This window comes from Bos grunniens, chromosome 8 (assembly GCF_055505025.1).
Source record: "Bos grunniens cultivar Pamir isolate PY7600 chromosome 8, Bosgru_T2T1.0, whole genome shotgun sequence".
NCBI classification, from domain to species: domain Eukaryota; kingdom Metazoa; phylum Chordata; class Mammalia; order Artiodactyla; family Bovidae; genus Bos; species Bos grunniens.
The window spans coordinates 78,524,238-78,546,440 of NC_141172.1; the positions used below are offsets into that span (position 1 = coordinate 78,524,238).

General features: G+C 37.2%; 1 protein-coding gene across 16 annotated transcripts in view; it reads right to left on the minus strand.

Annotated features, from left to right (window-relative positions):
- Nucleotides 1-2,478: 2,478 nt before the first annotated feature.
- The window catches only part of AGTPBP1 (ATP/GTP binding carboxypeptidase 1), a 192,913-nt gene continuing 173,188 nt past the window's right edge, over nt 2,479-22,203 (minus strand). For all 16 annotated transcript variants that reach the window (XM_086416848.1, XM_086416844.1, XM_086416841.1 and 13 more), the window contains 2 exons: nt 20,077-20,237; nt 2,479-3,222 (listed from right to left, as the gene is read on the minus strand). In XM_086416848.1, the coding sequence (XP_086272974.1) occupies nt 3,048-3,222; nt 20,077-20,237 (336 nt within the window). In that variant the 3' untranslated portion in view covers nt 2,479-3,047. The remainder of the gene's footprint in view (nt 3,223-20,076; nt 20,238-22,203) is intronic.

Genomic DNA, 22,203 nt, shown 5'->3' on the forward strand with positions numbered 1-22,203 from the left:
ACAACACTATGACTGCAATGAAGAAAAAGCCATTGTGAACCATAGGTTTTTGCCAGATGAATTTTATAAACTCAAGAAAGACAAACCCTTAAGCTTTTAACATTCCTCACTTTAGGGGGAAAGGGAAAGGCAAAGGACAGCATCTCCTTCTTTGGTAAGAACGTGAGGCTAGTTGTCAAGAGACCTGGGCTAAAGCCCCAGCTCTGCCCCAGTGATTTTCTTGATCTCTGCCTATTTTCTTGATTCTACAAATTACCTTACTCTAACTCATTTCTGGTGCTGACTTCCAATTCATAGGTCCTGTGATTCTTAGGAAACCGTGATGCTAACAGAGCATCATATCATATCAGCGGTTCATACAGTGTGACTCCATCTGAGTGTGATTCCATCTGAGAATTTTTAAGAAATGCACATTTGGGGGCCCTGCCCCAGATCTACAGAATCAGTCATCTATGTTTCGAGAAACAAGTTCTCCAGGTGATTCTGATGCACACAATACATACACAATTTGAGAACCAATGGGTTAGATCAAAACTATAGTTATGAAATTCACAGTTCCAAATGTGAAGTAAATCAAGTAAGTCTAAATTCATTTATTCAGTTCAGTTCAGTTCAGTCGCTCAGTCGGGTCCGACTCTTGCTTATTAGACTTGGTTTATCAACCACGCTTCCCTGATAGCTCAGTTGGTAAAGAATCCGCCTGCAATGCAGGAGACCCTGATTTGATTCCTGGGTTGGGAGGATCTGCTGGAAGAGGGATAGGCTACCCACTCCAGTATTCCTGGGCTTCCCTTGTGGCTCAGCTGGTAAAGAATCCGCCTACAATGCGGGAGGCACGGGTTCGATCCCTGGGTTGGGAAGGTCCCCTGGAGAAGGGAAAGGCTACCCACTCCAGTATTCTGGCCTGGAGAATTCCATGGACTGTGTAATCCATGGGGTCGCAAAGAGTCAGACACAACTGAGTGACTTTCACTTTCACTTTATCAGCCACATTCATTATCAGGATTATGGCACTGAAGGCATATCAGTCATTTTACGAAAATCTAAAAAGGTAAAATTCAGGGCATTTTTAGCTACAAATAGCCAATGATTTTTAGTTTACCCCTAATTAGAAAAGTTAGGATTTAAATTATTTCTTACTTTTCCAAAGTTATTTATTGTTAGTCATCTCCTAACTATAAAGAACTTCTCTTCAATCTTATGAATAATTACTTAATAAAAAGCATGTTCAGGCGTGCAACATATACTAAAAGCCATGCCTCATCAATATAAAGTATGATAGCAGCCTATGGTAAGAGGTGTTTATACTGCTAACATAAGAAACACACACTGTGAGTTATTCTGCATATTCTAGTAGCTGCAGTTGCCTTTCATACAAGACTTCTCTGACTTTTAATTTCTAGTTTTGTAAGAGCCGAGAAAAGTTCACACACGTAGTGGCTCTATAATCCACCCTCTGAAAAAATTAGAGTTATATATGTAATTACTTTCTATTACTATATAAAATAATAAAATTAACTTTACAAATCATTAATTATTAAATAAATAATGCTAAAGTATCCTGACATTTCCTAAATCAGGTCACCACACACTAAGAGGGCTAGTTCAACTTCACAATCTATTTAGTCTTTACTTTCTGAGATTAGTAAGAATTAGGCTATTTAGAGATAAGACCTCAATATTATGGCCCCTTGCTATGTTTTTAAACATGGTTCCTCTGGTACCAAGAAGAAGCCATACTGTGGGTGAAATGTCTCAAATAAGACAATGAAAATCGTTGATATGGAAAGTGCAAAAATCTGAAACACTTTTATAATTTCTTTTTCATTATTACAGGTCTCTAAAGAAAGATTTTGAAAAATTCTCCAGAATATGTGAAGATAACATGCCAAAACTGAAGCACCCAAGCCCTGGCAAGTCTGTTCATACATTATCTTTTTGGATTTGTTTTGTTACAACAGAAACTTAGTTCTTAGAGCATTTATCCAATGTCATTGGACTTGTTTTATTTTGCTTCATAAGTAAGGACAGTCATTCCTGAAGCAGGACAGCTTAAACTTGGGAAGATGTCACTATAAGAAAAGGCTGAAATTCACTGCCTTTTCTAGGACTCAGTTACAGTGTCAGCGTGCCCTAAATGAATTCACGTCAGTACACTTAATAACTGCACAGCTCAGGAGATGCAGCATAAGCTTCATATACATTTAACACTGGCTCATACTCTCACTACATTTTTAAACCTTTTTGATAGTCTGTAACAGCAGACTTTAGGTGCACCCATGAGACACAATTTTAAGAGGAAAGAGCTGTTCAAATATATTTTTTATGATAGGTATGCCTCTACTATATAAACAACGCTATAAGCATTTTTTCCAGAAGTTTTTATCAATGTATTCAGATGTCAGATTATTATAATATTTCCCCAAAGATTCCACAGACCAAATATTCTGAGCTGGTTAAAAAGGATGACGAAATGAATGCAACATTTAATATAGTCTTTATTTGTTTAATTTGGTAAATGTAGAATGTAATGGTTTCAAGGCAAACTCTGGATGATTTCAGTCACAACTCAACAGTTAACATGATTGTGAAGAACAGTCTTATCTTCAATATCTACCCATCCTTACACAGACACATCTACAGGAATCCATGTACATATATATTAGTTTTCCGTAACTCAGGATTCTCAACAACTCTGGAATTTAGACTTTATATTCTCACGCACCTCAAAATTATCCATTTGATGCAGGATATATAACCATAAGATTAAAAACTCATGCAGTGACACTCAGGGTTTTTTTTAAAAAGTAAATCCAATATTTGATACTTCAATGCTATGTAAAGTGCATTGAATATCTAAAATAAAACAAGTGCCAATTTTATCATGAATTAATAACATATTTATTGTCTTGAAACCAAACAGGTCCAAGATACTTTCCGTCTTTCTGAGTCAGCTTTCTATAAAGTCATTTCTCTCAAATTTCCTATGTAACAAAAACCAAGATATTTCATTTCTTCTTCACAATTAATAAGTGATGGCAAAGGGTTCAAGATAGGTATGTTCTTGATTCAGAGTCAGAAAGTACTTCTTCTTGGGCAGAAGGTTCATAGTCTCCTGTGTTTTCAGCCAATTCAATATCTAAGTCATCATTACTTTCTGCACTGTAGTCAACTTCTTCAAGGAATCGAGGTTCATCTTCATCCAAAACATAAGTGGTGGGGCTGTGGCCAAAGCATACAGAACACACAAGACTTAGTTAGGTCACAAGGCTTCAAAATATGATTATTTGACTATACTGGATTAACTTTGATTTCAGTATAATACAAGTAGTAATTTGGGTTAATTTTTTAAATGTTATCCAAATGAACAAATTAAGACATTTGTAATAGCTGAAAATAATTGCAATGATAATATAGGGTGAATTGCTAACTTTTAATTATCTGACAAGAGTATCAATATATATCCTACAATTAGATAGCTAAAAAAAAAAAAAAAATGGACTCTCTCAGTAGGTTACTTCTTTGAAGGATTTCATCAATTTGTAGGCTTAGGAGTTTATTTTGATCACTATAAATCAAGTTAAAGATAATTTCAAGAAGCTTTATAAGAAACTGTGGTATCTAATTGGTTCCTCCAGTAATACCCTGAAACCACTTATTCTAAGTCTACAATCATTTGCCAAAAGAACAGCCCATATACCCATCCTCACAGTCTCCACTGGTCAAGAATAAAAATAAAAACAAGGGAACATTCCATACTCAGATTACTTACTTTCCCTTGGGACACAGAAAAAGATATTTGCTTAAAAGCGCTAAGTGCTTCTAAATATTTCATTAGGTAGGCTGTTTGGGATTAAGGCAACCCTTCCACTAGGTAACATATTCTTTCCTCTTCAAAAAAATCACATATTCTGATTTCTCCCTCTTTGGGAGACTTTACGCGCGCGCATGCACACGCACACACACACACACACACACAATCAAAGAAACATTACAGAAACATCTCAATATCCCCCTTTTGTGACCAAAACGATCTCAATTTCATATAGATGTATGTTTGTTTATAACCTACCTATTTCCAAAAAAGAATTTTGTATTGTTGATGCAATTAAAAGCTATAAAATCAGACAATAAAAAGGGAACAATAATATTTTCAAATGAGCAGAGAAGCTGATGTTATTAGGCACCGAAAATGAAAGAATTCCTGCAATTGAATACTAAATTCAGTTCAAATATCTGAAGTTGAAATGGAAAAGACAAGTTAATGGATTATATGGTTCTAATTTTATGAGAAGGCAAACCTCATCTGATGAGAGTATCATTTTTTCCTAGAATTGTTTTAATATTGCTCATTAAAGGAAAGAGAAAAATATATTGCAAAATCAACTTGATCTTGTATAGTAAACTTCCTCTTAAACGTTCAGAGCTTGCACCATGACACAATAGTACTGATAAGTCAGGCTGAGTGGTTTGGAGGATTATATAAGACTTTACAACACATCTAACGTTCATAAGAACAATTCCATTGTTACACAACTAAAATATCCTCACTCTGTTAGGATTTTAGGGAAAAAAGTTGAATTAATTATTTGCCTTTAAAATGACAATTATTCTTTTACTTTCAAAAACCTATGATTCATTCTATTTTGACCATGGTGCTTCAAATTTTCAGGGTGTTTTTCTCTCTCTGCAATTTTTTTGAAGAGTTTGAGCAGATAGGTGTTAGTGCTTCTCTGGCCCTGGGCTTTTGTTTGCTGAAGATTTTTTATCACAGTTTTTATTTCAGAGCTTGCGATTGGTCTGTTCATATTTTGTCTTCAGTGCTTGTGATCAGTCTGTTCATATATGTCTTCCTGGTTCAGTCTTGGGAGGTTATACTTTTCTAAGAATCTGTTCATTTCTTTCAGGCGTATAGTTGCTTGCAGTAGCCTCTTATAATGCTTTGTATGTCTGTGGTGTCAGTTGTAACTTCTCCTTTTTCATTTCTAATGTTATTGACTTGAGTATTCTCTTTTTTTCCTGATGAATCTGGCTAATGGTTTGTCAAGTTTGTTCATCTTCTCAAAGAACCAGCTTTTAGTTTTATCTTTGCTACTGTTTTATTCATTTCTTTTTCACTTATTTCTGCTGACCTTTAGGATTTATTTCCTTCTACTGTTTTGTGTGTTTTTTGTTCTTTTTCTAGTTGCTTTAGGTGTAAGGATAGGCTGTGTATTTGATGATTTTCTTGTTTCTTGAGGCAGGCTTGTATTACTTTAAACTTCTCGCTTAGTACTGCTTTTGCTGCAACCCATCGGCTTTGGGTTGTGTTTTTGTTGTCATCTGTTTCTAGGTGTTTTTTCATTTCCTCTTTGACTTCTTCAGTGACTTCTTGGTTATTTAGAAGCGTATTGTTTAGCCTCCATGTGTTTGTATTTTTTTTTTTTACAGTTTCCCCCCTGTAATTGATATCTAATTTCATAGCATTGTGTTAAAAAAAAAAAAAGCTTGATATGATTTGAATTTTCTTAAATTTACCAAAGCTTGATTTGTGACCCAAGATGTAATCTCTCCTTAAGAACATTCCATGTGCACTAGAGGAAAAACGTATATTTTGCTGCTTTTGAATGGAATATCCTGTAGATATCAATTAGGTCCATCTGATATGTGTTATTTAAGGCTTATGTTTCCTTATTAATTTTCTGTTTGGATGATCTGTCCATTGGTGTGACTTAAGTGTTGTAGTCCCCCACTATTATTTGTGTTACTGTTGATTTTCCCTTTATAACTGTTAGCATTTGCCTTGTATATTGAGGTGCTCCTTTGTTGGGTGCAGATATGTTTATAATTGTTATATCTTCTTCTTGGATTGATTCCTTGATCAATAATTACTGTTCTTCCTACACAACAGTCTTTATTCTAAAGTCTATTTTATCTGGGATGAGTATTGCTACTCCAGCTTTCTTTGGATATCCATTTGCCTGGAATATTTTTTCTAGCTCCTCACTTTCAGTCTGTATTGTTTCCCTAGGTCTGAAGTGGGTCTCTTGTACATAGTATATATATGGATCTTGCTTTTGTATCCATTCAGCCAGTCTGTGTCTTTTGTTTGGAACATTTAATCCATTTACATTTAAGGTAATCATTGATATTATGATCCTATTACCATTTACTTTATTGTTTTGGGTTTGTTTTTGCAGGTCTTTTTTCTTTCTTTCTTTTTTTTTATTTTATTTTTAAACTTTACATAATTATATTAGTTTTGCCAAATATCAAAATGAATCTGCCACAGGTATACATGTGTTCCCCATCCTGAACCCTCCTCCCTCCTTTTCTCCTGTGTATCCTGCCTAGAGAAGTTCCCTTAGTACTTGTTGTAAAGCTGGTTTGGAAGGTGCTGAATTCTCTCAACTTGTGCTTGTCTGTAAAGCTTTTGATTTCTCTGTCGAATCTGAATGAGATCCTTGCTGGGTAGAATGATCTTGGTTGTAGGTTTAGTGATTTGCTAGGAAGATTTATAAGATTTAGCACAGAGTTATATTCAAAGCTATTACTTATTACACTGAAGATATACAAAGCAAAATCAACCAGGAGAAAAGGTGCATGGGGCAAAGTCCAGAGGAAACCAAGGCCCAGCAAAAGCCACAGCCAAGAGGTAGAGTAGTCATCAAAGCTTTCAGCAATTTCAAAAGAATGGAGGCAAAAGCTGGAGTTCCAGGCTGCCAAGTTTTCTGGAAGAAAGGAGTTACAGAGATGTGACACCCAACGGTTTTTCTCTAGTGGCATTTGACAAATTCTTAAAATACACAGAGCAAGAAGCTGAAAAGCAAAGCAGAAAGCAGCAAAACAAATATAACAGAAAATAACAGAATTTGGGGCAGTCTTGTGAGAAACCCTGGGCCTACAACTGTGACCTCTGGAAGGCAACACTTATAAAGAGGGCAGGGGTGAATGAAGAATTACACGTTTCATATGTTTTACAAACCTACATCAAATCAGCTCAGTTCCTCACCAAATTGGGGCAATCTGCCCTACACTATGGCCTGTCAGAGGAGAGACTGAATCCTCTTCAAATGAATATGTGCTCTTCCTTATTCTAACAGTCTTATTTTGAAGTTTCAAATAGACATCTATGTAAGAAGAATAATTTTATTCTTTTTCTTAAGTTTTTTTTTTCTTTTAAGTCTTTATTACATTTGTTCCAATATTGCTTCTGTTTTATGTTTTGGTTTTTTGGCCATGAGGCATGTGGAATCTTAGCTCCCCAACCAGGTATCAAACCCATACCCCACTGGAAATGCTGCTTAATGGTATGAGGATCTCCTCTGGGAAGATGGCTAAAAAAAAAAAATGGTATTAGACAGAAGTGATTGTACAATATTGTGAACATACTAAATGCCATTAAATTGTTCATTTTAAAATGGTATATTTTATGCTGTGTGAATTTCATCTTAATTAAAAAAAAATCCAAACACTATTTGATTATAAGATAGTAAATAGGCTTCATTTTAAACATGGCTGTATTTTTAATTACAATAAAACACTGTGTAGAGTTTGGTATTTTTCAACTTTACTTTCCCATAATGTTTTAAAACATACTTAAAATCATATGCTTAATATCCTGAAATTTAGTCACCATCACAAATCCTAATGAGAAATATTATTAACTGTTTTAAGTAAGTAAGTGTAAGTGTTAGTCACTCAGTCGTGCCCGACTCTTTGTGACCCCACGAACTGCAGCCCACCAGGCTCCTCTATCCATGAGATTTTCCAGGCAAGGATACTGGAGTGGGTTGCCATTTCCTTCTCCAGGGGATCTTCCTAATCCAGGGATCGAACCCTGGTCTCCTGCACTGCAGGCAGATTCTTTACCAACTGAGCTACAAGGGAAGCCCATTAACTGTTTTACCAGTTCTCAAATCCTTTAAAAAAGGGTTGCTAAAAGTACTGTTTAATAGTCCAGCTAACAGGTAAAAACACTTTTGCTGGGGACTTCCCTGGTGGTCCAAAGATTTAAGACACTACACTCCCAATGCAAGCAGCCCAGGTGCGATCGCTGGTTAGGAAGCTACAGCCTGCATGCTGCAACTAAGCCCACAAATGGCAATGAAGATTCCAAGTGCTGCAACTAAGACCCAGTGCAGCCAAATTTAAAAAATTTTTGCTAAGTTCAAAAACACTACATGGTTGTGTATGGTCGGGCCACTCAAGATGGCTTTGCTCCTGCTCTGTGTACATCCCCGCTCAAGGAGTCCCTGTCTCACCCACAGCCTGTTCACATGACTAACCTTCCCTCTTAATCATAGAGCCTAATCAATAACCTGCCCCACCTCCCATCCTTCCACTCCTAGCTAGTGACTATTCTACTTTTTGGATCAGAATGGCTCCAGTTCAGTTCAGTTGCTCAGTCATGTCTGACTCTTTGTGACCCCATGGACTGAAACGTGCCAGGCCTCTCTGTCCATCACCAACTCCCGGAGTTTACTCAAACTCATGTCCATTGAGACAGTGATGCCATCCAACCATCTCATCCTCTGTTGTCCCCTTCTCCTCCCGCCTTCACTCTTTCCCAGCATCAGGGTCTTTTCTAATGAGTCAGTTCTTCGCATCAGGTGGCCAAAGTATTGGAGTTTCAGCTTCAGCATCAGCCCTTCCAATGAATATTCAGGACTGATTTCCTTCAGGATGGACTGGTTTGGTCTCCTTGCAGTCCAAGGGACTCTTAAGAGTCTTCTCCAACACCACAGTTCAAAAGCAGCAATTCAAAAAAAAAAAAAAAACAAAAGCAGCAATTCTTTGGCGCTCAGCCTTCTTCACAGTCCAACTCTCACATCCATACATGACTACTGGAAAAACCATAGCTTTGACTAGACGGACCTTTGTCAGCAAAGTAATGTCTCTGCTTTTCAATATGCTATCTAGGTTGGTCATAACTTTTCTTCCAAGGAGTAAGCGTCTTTTAATCTCATGGCTGCAGTCACCATCTGCAGTGATTTTGGAGCCCCCCAAAATAAAGTCTGACACTGTTTCCCCATCTATTTGCCAAGAAGTGATGGGATGAGATGCCATGATCTTAGTTCTCTGAATGTTGAGCTTTAAAAATGGCTCCACCCACTATTAATAGTTTATCAAAGTGGTGATGAGGAACAGGCCCTTCTGCTGGTTTCTGTAGTAACTGACGAGACAACCTGACGCCAATTCCCTGTTAAACTGGTAGCACCCACCCCTGCCACCATAGCAAAACCTGCTGCCTTGTCCTGCCCACTGTCTGCTCTCCAGGACCTTACATCAGGCATGTTAAGACTCATTATCAAAGAAAACCACTGATCTCTCTAGTTATCTCTGGGTGCTTTATTTGGTCTTACGGCTGGGCAACTACAAGAACTGCAGGCCTGCAGGGTGCAGCCCAACAAGGTTTAAGTTCTTAAGTGACTTTCCCCAACATTCCCAGCTTTGACCTAAAAGAAACACACCCCCTAGGAAAAATATAAGGCAGAAAGAGTGTTATATGAAATGGAATTTTTATTATACAGCAAATACAATTGGGTAAAATTAAAATGATTTGTGTGTGGTAATTTCCAACAAATGCCCTAACAATATAAAATATAATTAAATTATAATTTCTTTTCGTTTCACTGAAAAAAAAAAGTTGTATAACTTATGATAAACATAGTGGATCTCAAAAGCCACTAGGATGACAGAAAAGAATAACTTTTTAAAAAGGATAAATACATAAGAAAAGAAAACTGAAGAGATAATAGCAAAGAAGAGATCAACAAAATGTTGGAAGATGGAAGAAGACGGATGAAAAGAGGAGGCTTGAGTTCTAACTTGCTCCACTTTGCTGAACATCTACAGAAGGGGAGGCCAAGAAAAAAATGCCGATTTGTATCACAAAACACTAGAAAAGTTCAGGAATTGAAGATAATGGTTGTCAGGGGAAACTGAAAACAGAATTGGTTAAAAGGCTTTATAACAGCAATCAGACCTTTAGATCTCCTCGCTTAGGCAATCCCCTAATCCAAACAGAAGGAAGCTGACTTTTCAAAGACGTTTTATCAGAGACGCTATTCACTTAAGAGTCAAAGGCAGAAAGGGGGTAAAGTGAGAAGAGTAAGTAAAAGCCTCCTCTAAATAAGTTCTACCAGGCTCCCACAATGCTGGACTTACGAGCCTGGGCAATGTTTATCAATTTTTAAAAATCATTCTCTGGAGTCTTTTTTTTTTGAGAGTTTCCTTCTCCCTAATCTCCCCTTAATTCATTACAATTAAGAATTTTGTGTTTGTGTGTCATCTTACACTGTTGATTTTTATTTTTAATTAATTTATATTTTAATTGGAGGATAGTTATAATGTTGCAGTGGTTTTTGCCATACATCAACACGAATTGGCCACAGGTATATATGTGTCCCCCACATCCTAATCCCCCTTGTCCACCCTATCCCAGAGCACTGGCTTTGGGTACCCTGCTTCACACATCAAACGTGCACTGGTCATCTATTTTACATATGGTAATATACATGTTTCAGTGCTACTCTCTCAAATGATCCCACCCTCGCCTTCTCCCACTGAGTCCAAAAGTTTGTTTTTTACATCTGTGTCTCCTTTGCCGCCTGCATGTAGAATCATCAGTACCATCTTTCTAAATTTCATATATCTGTGTTAATATACACTAGTTGTTTTTCTCTCTCTGACTTACTTCACTCTGTATAGTAGGCTCTAGGTTCATCCATCTCATTAGAACTGACTCAAATGTGCTCCTTTTTATAGCTGAGTAATATTGCATTGTGTATATGTACCACAACTTCCTTATCGATTCATCTGCTGATGAACATCTAGGTTGTTTCCATGTCCTGGCTACTGTAAATACTGCTGCAATGAACACTGTGACATATGTCTCTTTCAGTTCTGTTTCCTCGCAGTGCATGCCCAGCAGTGGGATTGCTAGGTCGTAGGGCAGTTCTATTACCATTTTTTTAACAGACTCTCCACTGTTCTCCATAGTGGCTGCACCAGTTTGCATTCCTACCAAAAGTGTAAGAGGGTTCCCTTTTCGCCACACCGTCTCCAGCATTTGTTTGTAGACTTTTTGATGACTGCCATTCTGACCTGTGTGAAATGATACCTCATTGTGGTTTTGATTTGCATTTCTCTAATAGTGAGTGCTGTTAAGCATCTTTTCATGTCTTTATTAGTTATGTGTATGTCTTATTTGAAGAAATGTCTGTTTAGTTCTTTGGCCCACTTTTCGATTCAGTTCAGTTCAGTCTCTCAGCTGTGTTCGACTCTTTGTGACCCCATGAATCGCAGCACGCCAGGCCTCCCTGTCCATCACCAACTCCCGGAGTTCACTCAGACTCATATCCACAGAGTCGGTGAGGCCATCCAGCCATCTCATCCTCTGTTGTCCCCTTCTCCTCCTCTCCCCAATCCCTCCCAGCATCAGAGTCTTTTCCAATGAGTCAATTTTTCGCATGAGGTGGCCAAAGTCCTGGAGTTTCAGCTTTAGCATCATTCCTTCCAAAGAAATCCCAGGGCTGATCTCCTTCAGAATGGACTGGTTGCATCTCCTTGCAGTCCAAGGGACTCTCAAGAGTCTTCTCCAACACCACAGTTCAAAAGCAGCAATTCTTCGGTGCTCAGCCTTCTTCACAGTCCAACTCTCACATCCATACTTGACTACTGGAAAAACCATAGCCTTGACTAGACGGACCTTTGTTGGCAAAGTAATGTCTCTGCTTTTGAATATGCTATCTAGGTTGGTCATAACTTTCCTTCAAAGGAGTGTCCTTTAATTTCATGGCTGCAGTCACCATCTGCAGTGATTCTGGAGCCCCAAAAAATAAAGTCTGACACTGTTTCCGCTGTTTCCCCATCTATTTCCCATGAAGTGATGGGACCAGATGCCATGATCTTCGTTTTCCGAATGCTGAGCTTTAAGCCAACTTTTTCACTCTCCTCTTTCACTTTCATCAAGAGGTTTTTTAGTTCCTCTTTACTTTCTGCCATAAGAGTGGTGTCATCTGCATACCTGAGGTTATTGATATTTCTCTTGGAAATCTTGATTCCAGCTTGTGCTTCTTCCAGCTGAGCATTTCTCATGATGTATTCTGCATAGAAGTTAAATAAGCAGGGTGACAATATACAGCCTTGACGTACTCCTTTTCCTATTTGGAACCAGTCTGTGGTTCCATGTCCAGTTCCAACTGTTGCTTCCTGACCTGCATATAGGTTTCTCAAGAGGCAGGTCAGGTGGTCTGGTATTCCCATCTCTTTCAGAATCTTCCACAGTTTACTGTGATCCACACAGTCAAAGGCTTTGGCATAGTCAATAAAGCAGAAATAGATGTTTTTCTGGAACTCTCTTGCTTTTTCCATGATCCAGTGGATGTTGGTAATTTGATCTCTGGCTCCTGTGCCTTTTCTAAAACCAGCTTGAACACCTGGAAGTTCACGGTTCACATACTGTTGAAGCCTGGCTTGGAGAATTTTGAGCATTACTTTACTACCATGTGAGATGAGTGCAACTGTGTGGTAGTTTGAGCATTCTCTGGCATTGCCTTTCTTTGGGATTGGAATGAAAACTGACCTTTTCCAGTCCTGTGGCCACTGCTGAGTTTTCCAAATTTGCTGGCATGATGAGTGCAGCACTTTCACAGCATCATCTTTAAGGATTTGAAACAGCTCAACTGGAATTCCATCACCTCCACTAGCTTTGTTCGAAGTGATGCTTTCTAAGGCCCACTTGACTCCACATTCCAGGATGTCTGGCTCTAGGTGAGTGATCACACCATCATGATTATCCGGGTCGTGAAGCTCTTTTTTGTACAGTTCTTCTGTGTATTCTTGCCACCTCTTCTTAATATCTTCTGCTTCTGTTAAGTCCATACCATTTCTGTCCTTTTTCGAGCTCATCTTTGCATGAAATGTTCCCTTGGTATCTCTAATTTTCTTGAAGAGATCCCTAGTCTTTCCCATTCTGTTGTTTTTCTCTATTTCTTTGCATTGATCGCGGAGGAAGGCTTTCTTATCTCTTCTTGCCATTCTTTGGAACTCTGCATTCAGATGTTTATATCTTTCCTTTTCTCCTTTGCTTTTCACTTCTCTTCTTTTCACAGCTATTTGTAAGGCCTCCCCAGACAGCCATTTTGCTTTTTTGCATTTCTTTTCCATGGGGATGGTCTTGATCCCTGTCTCCTGTACAATTTCATGAACCTCCGTCCATAGTTCATCAGGCACTCAATCAGATCTAGGCCCTTAAATCTATTTCTCACTTCCATTGTATAATCATAAGGGATTTGATTTAGGTCATACCTGAATGGTCTAGTGGTTTTCCCTACTTTCTTCAATTTAAGTTTGAATTTGGCAATAAGGAGTTCATGATCTGAGCCAGTCAGCTCCCAGTCTTGTTTTTGCTGACTGTATAGAGCTTCTCCATCTTTGGCCACAAAGAATATAATCAATCTGATTTTGGTGTTTACCATCTGGTGATGTCCATGTGTAGAGTCTTCTCTTGTGTTGTTGGAAAAGGGTGTTTGCTATGATCAGTGCATTCTCTTGGCAAAACTCTACTAGCCTTTGCCCTGCTTCATTCCGTAATCCAAGGCCAAATTTGCCTGTTACTCCAGGTATTTCCTGACTTCCTACTTTTGCATTCCAGTCCCCTATAATGAAAAGGATATCTTTTTTGGGTGTTAGCTCTAAAAGGTCTTGTAGGTCTTCATAGACCCGTTCAACTTCTTGAACCCGTTCAACAGCTGTTACTCCAGGTGTTTCCTGACTTTCTACTTTTGCATTCCAGTCCCCTATAATGAAAAGGACATCTTTTTTGGGTGTTAGCTCTAAAAGGTCTTGTAGGTCTTCATAGACCTGTTCAGCTTCTTCAGTGTTACTGGTTGGGGCACAGACTTGGATTACTGTGATATTGAATGGTTTGCCTTGGAAACGAACAGAGATCATTCTGTCGTTTTTGAGATTGCATCCAAGTACTGCATTTTGGACTCTTTTGCTGACCATGATGGCTACTCCAGTTCTTCTAAGGCATTCCTGCCCGCAGTAGTAGATATAATGGTCATCTGAGTTAAATTCACCCATTCCAGTCCATTTTAGTTCGCTGATTCCTAGAATGTAAACGTTCACTCTTGCCATTTCTTGTTTGACCACTTCCAATTTGCTTTGATTCACGGACCTAACATTCCAGGTTCCTATGCAATATTGGTCTTTACAGCATTGGACCTTGCTTCTATCACCAGTCACATCCACAACTGGGTACTCTTTTTGCTTTGGCTCCATCTCTTCATTCTTTCTGGAGTTATTTCTCCATTGATCTCCAGTAGCATATTGGGCACCTACCGACCTGTGGAGTTCCTCAGGATAGGATAGTTCAGTATCCTATCATTTTGCCTTTCCATACTGTTCATGGGGTTCTCAAGGCAAGAACACTGAAGTGGTTTGCCATTCCCTTCTCCTGTGGACCACATTCTGTCAGTTTTTGATTAGGTTGTTCATTTTTCTGGTATTGAGCTGAATGAGCTGCTTGTTCATTTGGGAGATTAATTTGTCAGTTGTTTCATTTGTTATTATTTTCTCCCATTCCGAGGGCTGTCTTTTCACCTTGCTTATAGTTTCCTTCATTGTGCAAAAGCTTTTAGATTTAATTAGGTCCCATTTGTTTATTTTTGTTTTTATTTCCATTATTCTAGGAGGTAGGTCATAGAGGATCTCGCTGTGCTTTATGTCAGAGAGTGTTCTGCCTATGTTTTCCTCTAAGGGTTTTATAGTTTCTGTTCTTACAGTTAGGTCTTTAATCCATTGTGTGCTTTTATCTTTCAATTTGTTAATTTAGTGTATCACACTGATTAATTTGAAGATATTAAAGAATCCTTGCATCCCTGGAATTAAGCACACTTGATCACAATGTATGATCTTTTTAATATGGTGTTGGATTCTGCCTGCTAGGATTTTGTTAAGGATTTTTGTGTCTATATTCATCAGTGATATTGGCCTGTAGTTTTCTTTCTTTGTGGCACCTTTATCTAGTTTTGGTAGAAGGGTGATGGTGGTGGCCTTGTAGAATGATTTGGGGAGTTTTCCTTCCTCTGCAATTTTTTCAAAGAGTTTAAGTAGTATAGGTGGTAGCTCTTCTCTAAATTTTTGGTAGAATTCACCTGTGAAGCCATCTGGTCCTGGGCTTTTGTGGGTTGGAAGATTTTTTATTACAGTTTTTATTTCTGTGCTTGTGATTGGTCTGTTCAAATTTTCTATTTATTCCTGGTTCCATTTTGGAAGGTTATACTTTTCTAAGAATTTGTCCATTTCTCCCAAGTTATATATATGGAATTCTACTACATATTAGGTCAGACAGACCTGACAAGATATATAGCACATGCTTTCCAACAGGAAAAAAAAAAAGCATATTCTTCTCAGGCAAAATTATGCAGGGTAAATCATATCTTAGCCCACAAACAAGTCTTAATTAAGTTAAGAAGACCGAAATCATATTAAGCCCAACCACAACAATACAAAACTCAAAATCAATTGGGAATTCCCTGACAGTCCAGTGGTTAGGACTCCGCACTCTCAATGCTGAGGGCCTGGGTTCAATTGCTGGTTTGGGAAATAAGATCCTACAAGTTGTATGGTGTGGCCAGAAAAGAAAAGTAGAAATCAATTAGGAAAACTGGAAAATTCACAAATATGTGGAGATCACACAACATGTTCCTGAACAACCAATGAGTAAAAGAGAAATCAAAAAATATCTTGCGAGAAGTGAAAATGGAAATACAACATACCAAAACTGACGACATGCAGCAAAATCAGTTCTAAGAGGGAAGTTTATAACAATAAAGGTCTACATGAAGAAGAAAGAAATCTCAAATAAACAACCCAATTTTACATCTCGGGGAACTAGAAAAATAAGAATAAATAAGCCTAGAGTTAGCAGAAGGTAGAAAATAACAAAAATCAGACAGACATAAATAAAATAGAGACTAAAAAGATCCATGAAACTTAGAGTTAATTTAAAAAAAAAAAGAATAAACTGTTAAGACTTTCTAAAAAAATGGAGAAATTATAAATAAAAGAGACATCACAAAAGATACATTAAAAAATACAAAGGATAAGAGACTACTATGAACAATTATACACCAACAAATTGGACAAACAAGAACAAATGGAAAAAATTCCTAGAAAGATACAAGCTACCAAGACTGAATCATGAGAAACACATAGAAAATGTGAACAGAGCAATTATGAGTGAGGAGACTGCATGAATACTCAAAAACCTCCCAAGAAAGAAAATCCCAGGATCAGATGGCTTCAGTGAATTCTACCAACCATTTAAAGACTAAATAATAGCAATTATTTTCAAACTTTTCCCAAATTAAAAGAGGAGGGAACAATTCTAAATTCATTTTATAAGGTTAGCATTATCCTAAATACCAAAGTCAGAGAAAGAACTTTAAAAAAAAAAAGAAAACTACAGGTCAATATCCCTGATGAACTTAGAGGAAAAGTCCTCAATAAAATGCATTAGGAAATCAAATTCAATAATACATTAAAAGACTCACACATAAATCTTGATCACCTTGCACCCTGTTCAACATATGCAAATCAATCCATGTGATTTACCACATTAACAAAATGAAGGCTAAAAATCATACAATCATCTCAACAGATGCAGAAAAGCATTTGACAAAATTCATCATCCATTCACTCAACTCTCAATAAACCAGGTAAAGAGAAAATGCACTCTTGCATAATAAAAGCTATATACAACAAGCCCACAGCTAACCATGAAATACTAAAAGTTTTTCTTCTAGGATAAGGAACAAAGCAAGGATGCCCACTCTCACCACAATACTGGCTTAAGCAATTAGAGAAGAAAAGAAATAAAAGTCACTCAAATAAGAAAGGAAAAAGTAAATTTTCTCTATTTTCAATAGACAAGACATCATATAGCATCCGTAAAAATACCACCAGCTGCATTTCTATACACTAAGCAATGAAACATCAGGAACAGAAATCAAGAAAACAATTTCATTTACTATAGCATCAAAAACAAGTTAGGAATAAATTAACCAAGAAAGTGGAAGATCTGTACACTAAAAACCATTAAGACACTGTACTCCTATGTTCAAAGCAGTATTATTCACATAGTCAAAGTATAAAAACTATCTGACCATCGACAGATGAATGGATAAGGAAAATGCAGATAGATACTAATAAAAGCTATGACAAACCAAGGCAGCATATTAAAAAGCAGAGCTAATACTTTTCCGACAAAGGTCTGTGTAATCAAAGCTATGGTTTTACCAGTAGTCACGTATGGATATGAGAGTTGGACCATAAAGAAGGCTGAGCACCGAAGAATTGCTGCTTTTGAACTGTGGTGTTGGAGAAGATTTTTGACAGTCCCTTGGACTAGTCCATCCTAAAGGAAATCCGTCCTGAATTCACTGCAAGGACTGATGCTGAAGCTGAAGCTCCAAAAGTTTGGCTACCTGATGTAAAGAACTGACTCCCTGATGCTGGGAAAGTCTGAAGGCAGGAGAAGGGGACAATAGAGGATGAGACGGTTGGTTGGCATCACTGACTCAATGGACGTGAGTTTGAGCAAGCTCTGGGAGCTGGTGATGGACAGGGAAGCCTGGCATGCTGCAGCCCATTAGGTTGCAAAGACTTGGACATGACTGAGCAACTGAACTGAACTTATACAATGGAATATTATTCAGCCTTTAAGAAAAGGAAATCCTTTCATTTGCTACAACATGGATGAAACTGGAGGGCATTATGCTAAGTGAAATAAGCCAAACAAAGAGAAATACTGCTTGGTGTCATTTACATGTGAAATGTAAAAAAAAAAAAATTTCAAACAACTCATAGAAACAGAGAGTAGCAAAGTGGTTGCCAAAGGGTAGGAGGCAGGAAGAGGAGGCAATGCTGCTGCTGCTGCTAAGTCGATTCAGTCGTGTCTGACTCTGTGCGACCCCATAGACAGCAGCCCACTAGGCTCCTCTGTCCCTGGGATTCTCCAGGCAAGAATACTGGGGTGGGTTGCCATTTCCTTCTCCAGTGCATGAAAGTGAAAAGTGAAAGTGAAGTCGCTCAGTCATGCCCGACTCTTAGTGACCCCATGGACTGCAGCCTACCAGGCTATGCTGCTGCTAAGTCGCTTCAGTCGTGTCCGACTCTGTGTGACCCCATAGACAGCAGCCCACCAGGCTCCCCCATCCCTGGGATTCTCCAGGCAAGAACACTGGAGTGGGTTGCCATTTCCTTCTTCAATGCATGAAAGTGAAAAGTGAAAGTGAAGTTGCTCAGTCATGTCCGACTCTTCAGGACCTCATGGACTGCAGCCTACCAGGCTCCTTCATCCATGGGATTTTTCAGGCAAGAGGTAAATAATACAAACTTTCAGTTATTGAGATAAACAAGGTCTGAGGAAGTAATGAATAACATGGTGACTATACAACAAAGGTCCATCTAGTCAAGGCTATGGTTTTTCCAGTGGTCATGTATGGATGTGAGAATTGGACTGTGAAGAAAGCTGGGCACCGAAGAATTGATGCTTTTGAACTGTGGTGTTGGAGAAGACTCTTGAGAGTCCCTTGGACTGCAAGGAGATCCAACCAGTCCATTCTGAAGGAGATCAGTCCTGGGTGTTCTTTGGAGGGAATGATGCTAAAGCTGAAACTCTAGTACTTTGGCCACCTCATGAGAAGAGTTGACTCATTAGAAAAGACCCTGATGGTGGGAGGCATTGGGAGCAGGAAGAGAAGGGGACGACAGAGGATGAGATGGCTGGATGGCATCACCGACTGGATGGACATGAGTTTGAGTGAACTCCAGGAGTTGGTGATGGACAGGGAGGCCTGGCGTGCTGCAATTCATGGGGTCGCAAAGAGTCGGACACAACTGAGTGCCTGAACTGAACTGATACTAGAGAATGCTGGATTATGTAACTGAAATTTGCTATGAGAGCAGAACTGAAAAATACTTCCCAACACACATACACAAAAGTAAATATGTAATGTGATGTATGGACATGTTAATAACTCAATGGGGGAAATCCTTTCACAGTGTATACATATATACACCAAATCATCACATTGTATACTTTAAATATCTTACAATTTTATTTGTGACTTTTACCTCCATAAAGAGGTAACACCAACAATGAAACATTAGGAACAGAAATCAAAAGTACATAAAATAAATGAAAAGGAAGCTTCTAAACATCAATGAGAACAACTTTATGCATATTTATTTAATAAATAAATATATTTATAATTATTTCCATTATTGTTTACCAAGTGTTTTGAAGTGTAGAGAATGCAGGTAATCACTATCTCAGTTATCACATTATATAAAAATAGAGTTCTAATTAATGTTTTACTACACTTAAAACTGTTAAGTTGATACATACAACAGAGCCTGGCAATAAATTGACAAATCTAATGTCAGTGTCTACCAACAAAAACCATGAAGATTCTATAAAATGGGACTATTTCTAACTATATGTATCAGAGTATAAAATGCTAAACTCTAGTATTGTGATTAAGAAATATGACATCAAATTATGTCTGAGCCTGTATCTGATCAAAATTTACATACATTGAATTTTAGGAGCAAAAGATTACCTACTTAGAAAAATACTTGTCACATGTAGTTAAATTTTCAGAGTGATACTATATTAGCTGTTTCTAGTTGATGTAGTCAGAAGATATTGGAAAGCCATTTGATGTATATAGATTATCAACAAAATAAAATTTCTTTTGAAGTATGAATTTTGGCTCCAAGCGTTCTTAATTTATATATTACCTGATACATGCTTACTTTTGAGTTAAAAGTAAATCATTAAGATTACTAAAATAGCATTTCAAATATAAGGGTAATTTACTAAAATTTTATCCAAATACCAATGTTAAAAGAATCAAGAATATTATCACATTTTGGAACATACATTAGATGTGCAAACTTATTTATATAAATTCTAAAGATGCTTGACTGTCAAAGTCTCTGTGCCTTTCCTCTTACTGAACTATGAATTCTGACAGGATAACCGCATAACAAAAGAATAAAACAAGTGTGTCTTACCTAGTCACTTTGCAGCTCGATTCAATCAAGTCATTCTCAAAGTCAAGCAGGCTGGAAGGCAGATTATACTCCAATGGGGATGTCAGTCTTTTCAAACGCAATAGACCAACACAAAATTTTGCTCCCATCTCTTCCAATTCTCGAGTACCAATCTGTAAACCCTAGAAATAAAGCAATCATAAACATGTAACTAGGACATTTGCTATCCTCTGGCTATATCTCATTAAAATTACATAAAAGGAATTTGAAGCTATATTAATAAAATAAAAGCCTGTTACTTTGTATGAACCTACAACTCATAAGCACAGTGTCTTAACAATGTAAGATTATTTTAAGTCAAAAAGGAAACCATCTTAAAAAAGAATTTCTAAAATGTCTATTCTCATTTACTGTGTGCAAAATATTTTCACCAACACACTGAGAAGGGGGGAAAAAAGCAGATGACTATCTTGAAGGTAAGTTATTCTTGGAGCTCATATGTAAAAGTATATTTTTACAAGACCTTGCTAGTACTTGTAATCTACTACTCAGATGCTGACGTCGAAACAGTGTTACAATCAAGGCTCCAGTCTGTATACTTGAATATTAGTTTATACATACTTTTTCTACATGATAAATAGAAACCAGTGAGTAAAGAACAAACAAAAGAAAGGTGACTGTGTAAAAAAAAAAAAAAGAATCAACAAATCTAAGCCAATGAGGTAAAAATAAAATAAACTCTTATGTTTCATGTCAGTTAAGAATGCCCATTTCAAATCTGATCTAATAAAACAAAAATAAAGTTTTACCACAACACTTTTTAATAGTTTCCCAATAAATAATATAAGGTTCAGCAAAAGTTAAACATTACCACATAAAGGATAAAAATTGACTACTGTAAATTGACTACTATTTATCATTTACTTTTCAGATAAAAATGAAACTCTAAAGTAAATAAAATCCTTACACCAACAAAGGCTGCAGCCATCTAAAACCATACAGCAACTGAAGAGGTAAATTATAAAAACTGTTATTTACTCTATGAAGCACATGCCTTTAAAATAATGACTGACTGACTGTTTAAATAGTCTGGCCACCTCCAAATACTCTAGGAAATGTAACTTAATTAACTTTATTAGAAAATGCATTTGCCTTCTTAATCTAAGAGGTTTAGAAAGGCTATGCCTATTCCTGAGTTAGCTCATCAAAAATAAAGAATATTTGAAACCTAAAATTCAGTAATATAAGAACATTCTTGAGAGTGAAAAGATTTGTTTCTTAAAATATTATTAGACTCACACAACTTATTAGCTAATATTAACAAGTTTGAAAAGTATACATTATGTGGTGGGAGGGGAGGGTAGGGGTATATGGGAATTCTGTATTTTGCACTCTATTTTTCTGTGAATCTAAAGTTGCTCTTTAAAAAGTTGGCTAGTTAAAAAAATTTTTAAAGAAGTATATGTTATGATAAAAGGACTGAATTTTAGATGTAAAAAACTTATTTTTTGTAGTAAGACATACTTCTCTAAGAGTTTTATTAAATCAACGTAACTCTACCAGTGTAAATCACATGAAGTATATCAATATAAATCATATAAAAGAGAAATGACTATTCATTGTGTGCCCAGTCACTCAGTCATATCAGACTCTTTGCAACCCCATGGACTGTAGCCCACCAGCCTCCTCTGTCCATGCGATTTTTTTTCACGCAAGAATACTGGAGTGTTGCCATTTCCTTCTCTAGGGGAGCTTCCCAACCTAGGAATCAAACTCATGTCTCCTGTGTCTCCTGCATTGGCAGGCAGATTCTTACCACTGAGCCACCTGGGAAGTCAACTATTTACTATGTATCCATTTTATTTTTAAAAGTTAAAATTAATAATTTTTACAAAACTTGTCTAACATTTTGTTTCAAAATACATTTTAGATATTTTATGTGGTTTTTTCAATGACCAAATACATTTATCAAAGCAAAAACAGAACGTTTAAATAACCCAATGAAAGTCTATAAGTAGAATACAAATCTAATATGAAAATACTGCTGTTATTATGCCATAGATGATTTCAAGGGGCATTTAAGTTTCAGCCTCCCTGACATCCTCTCTCCCTACCCCCAGAAACTAGTTTCATAGACACTGATGCTTT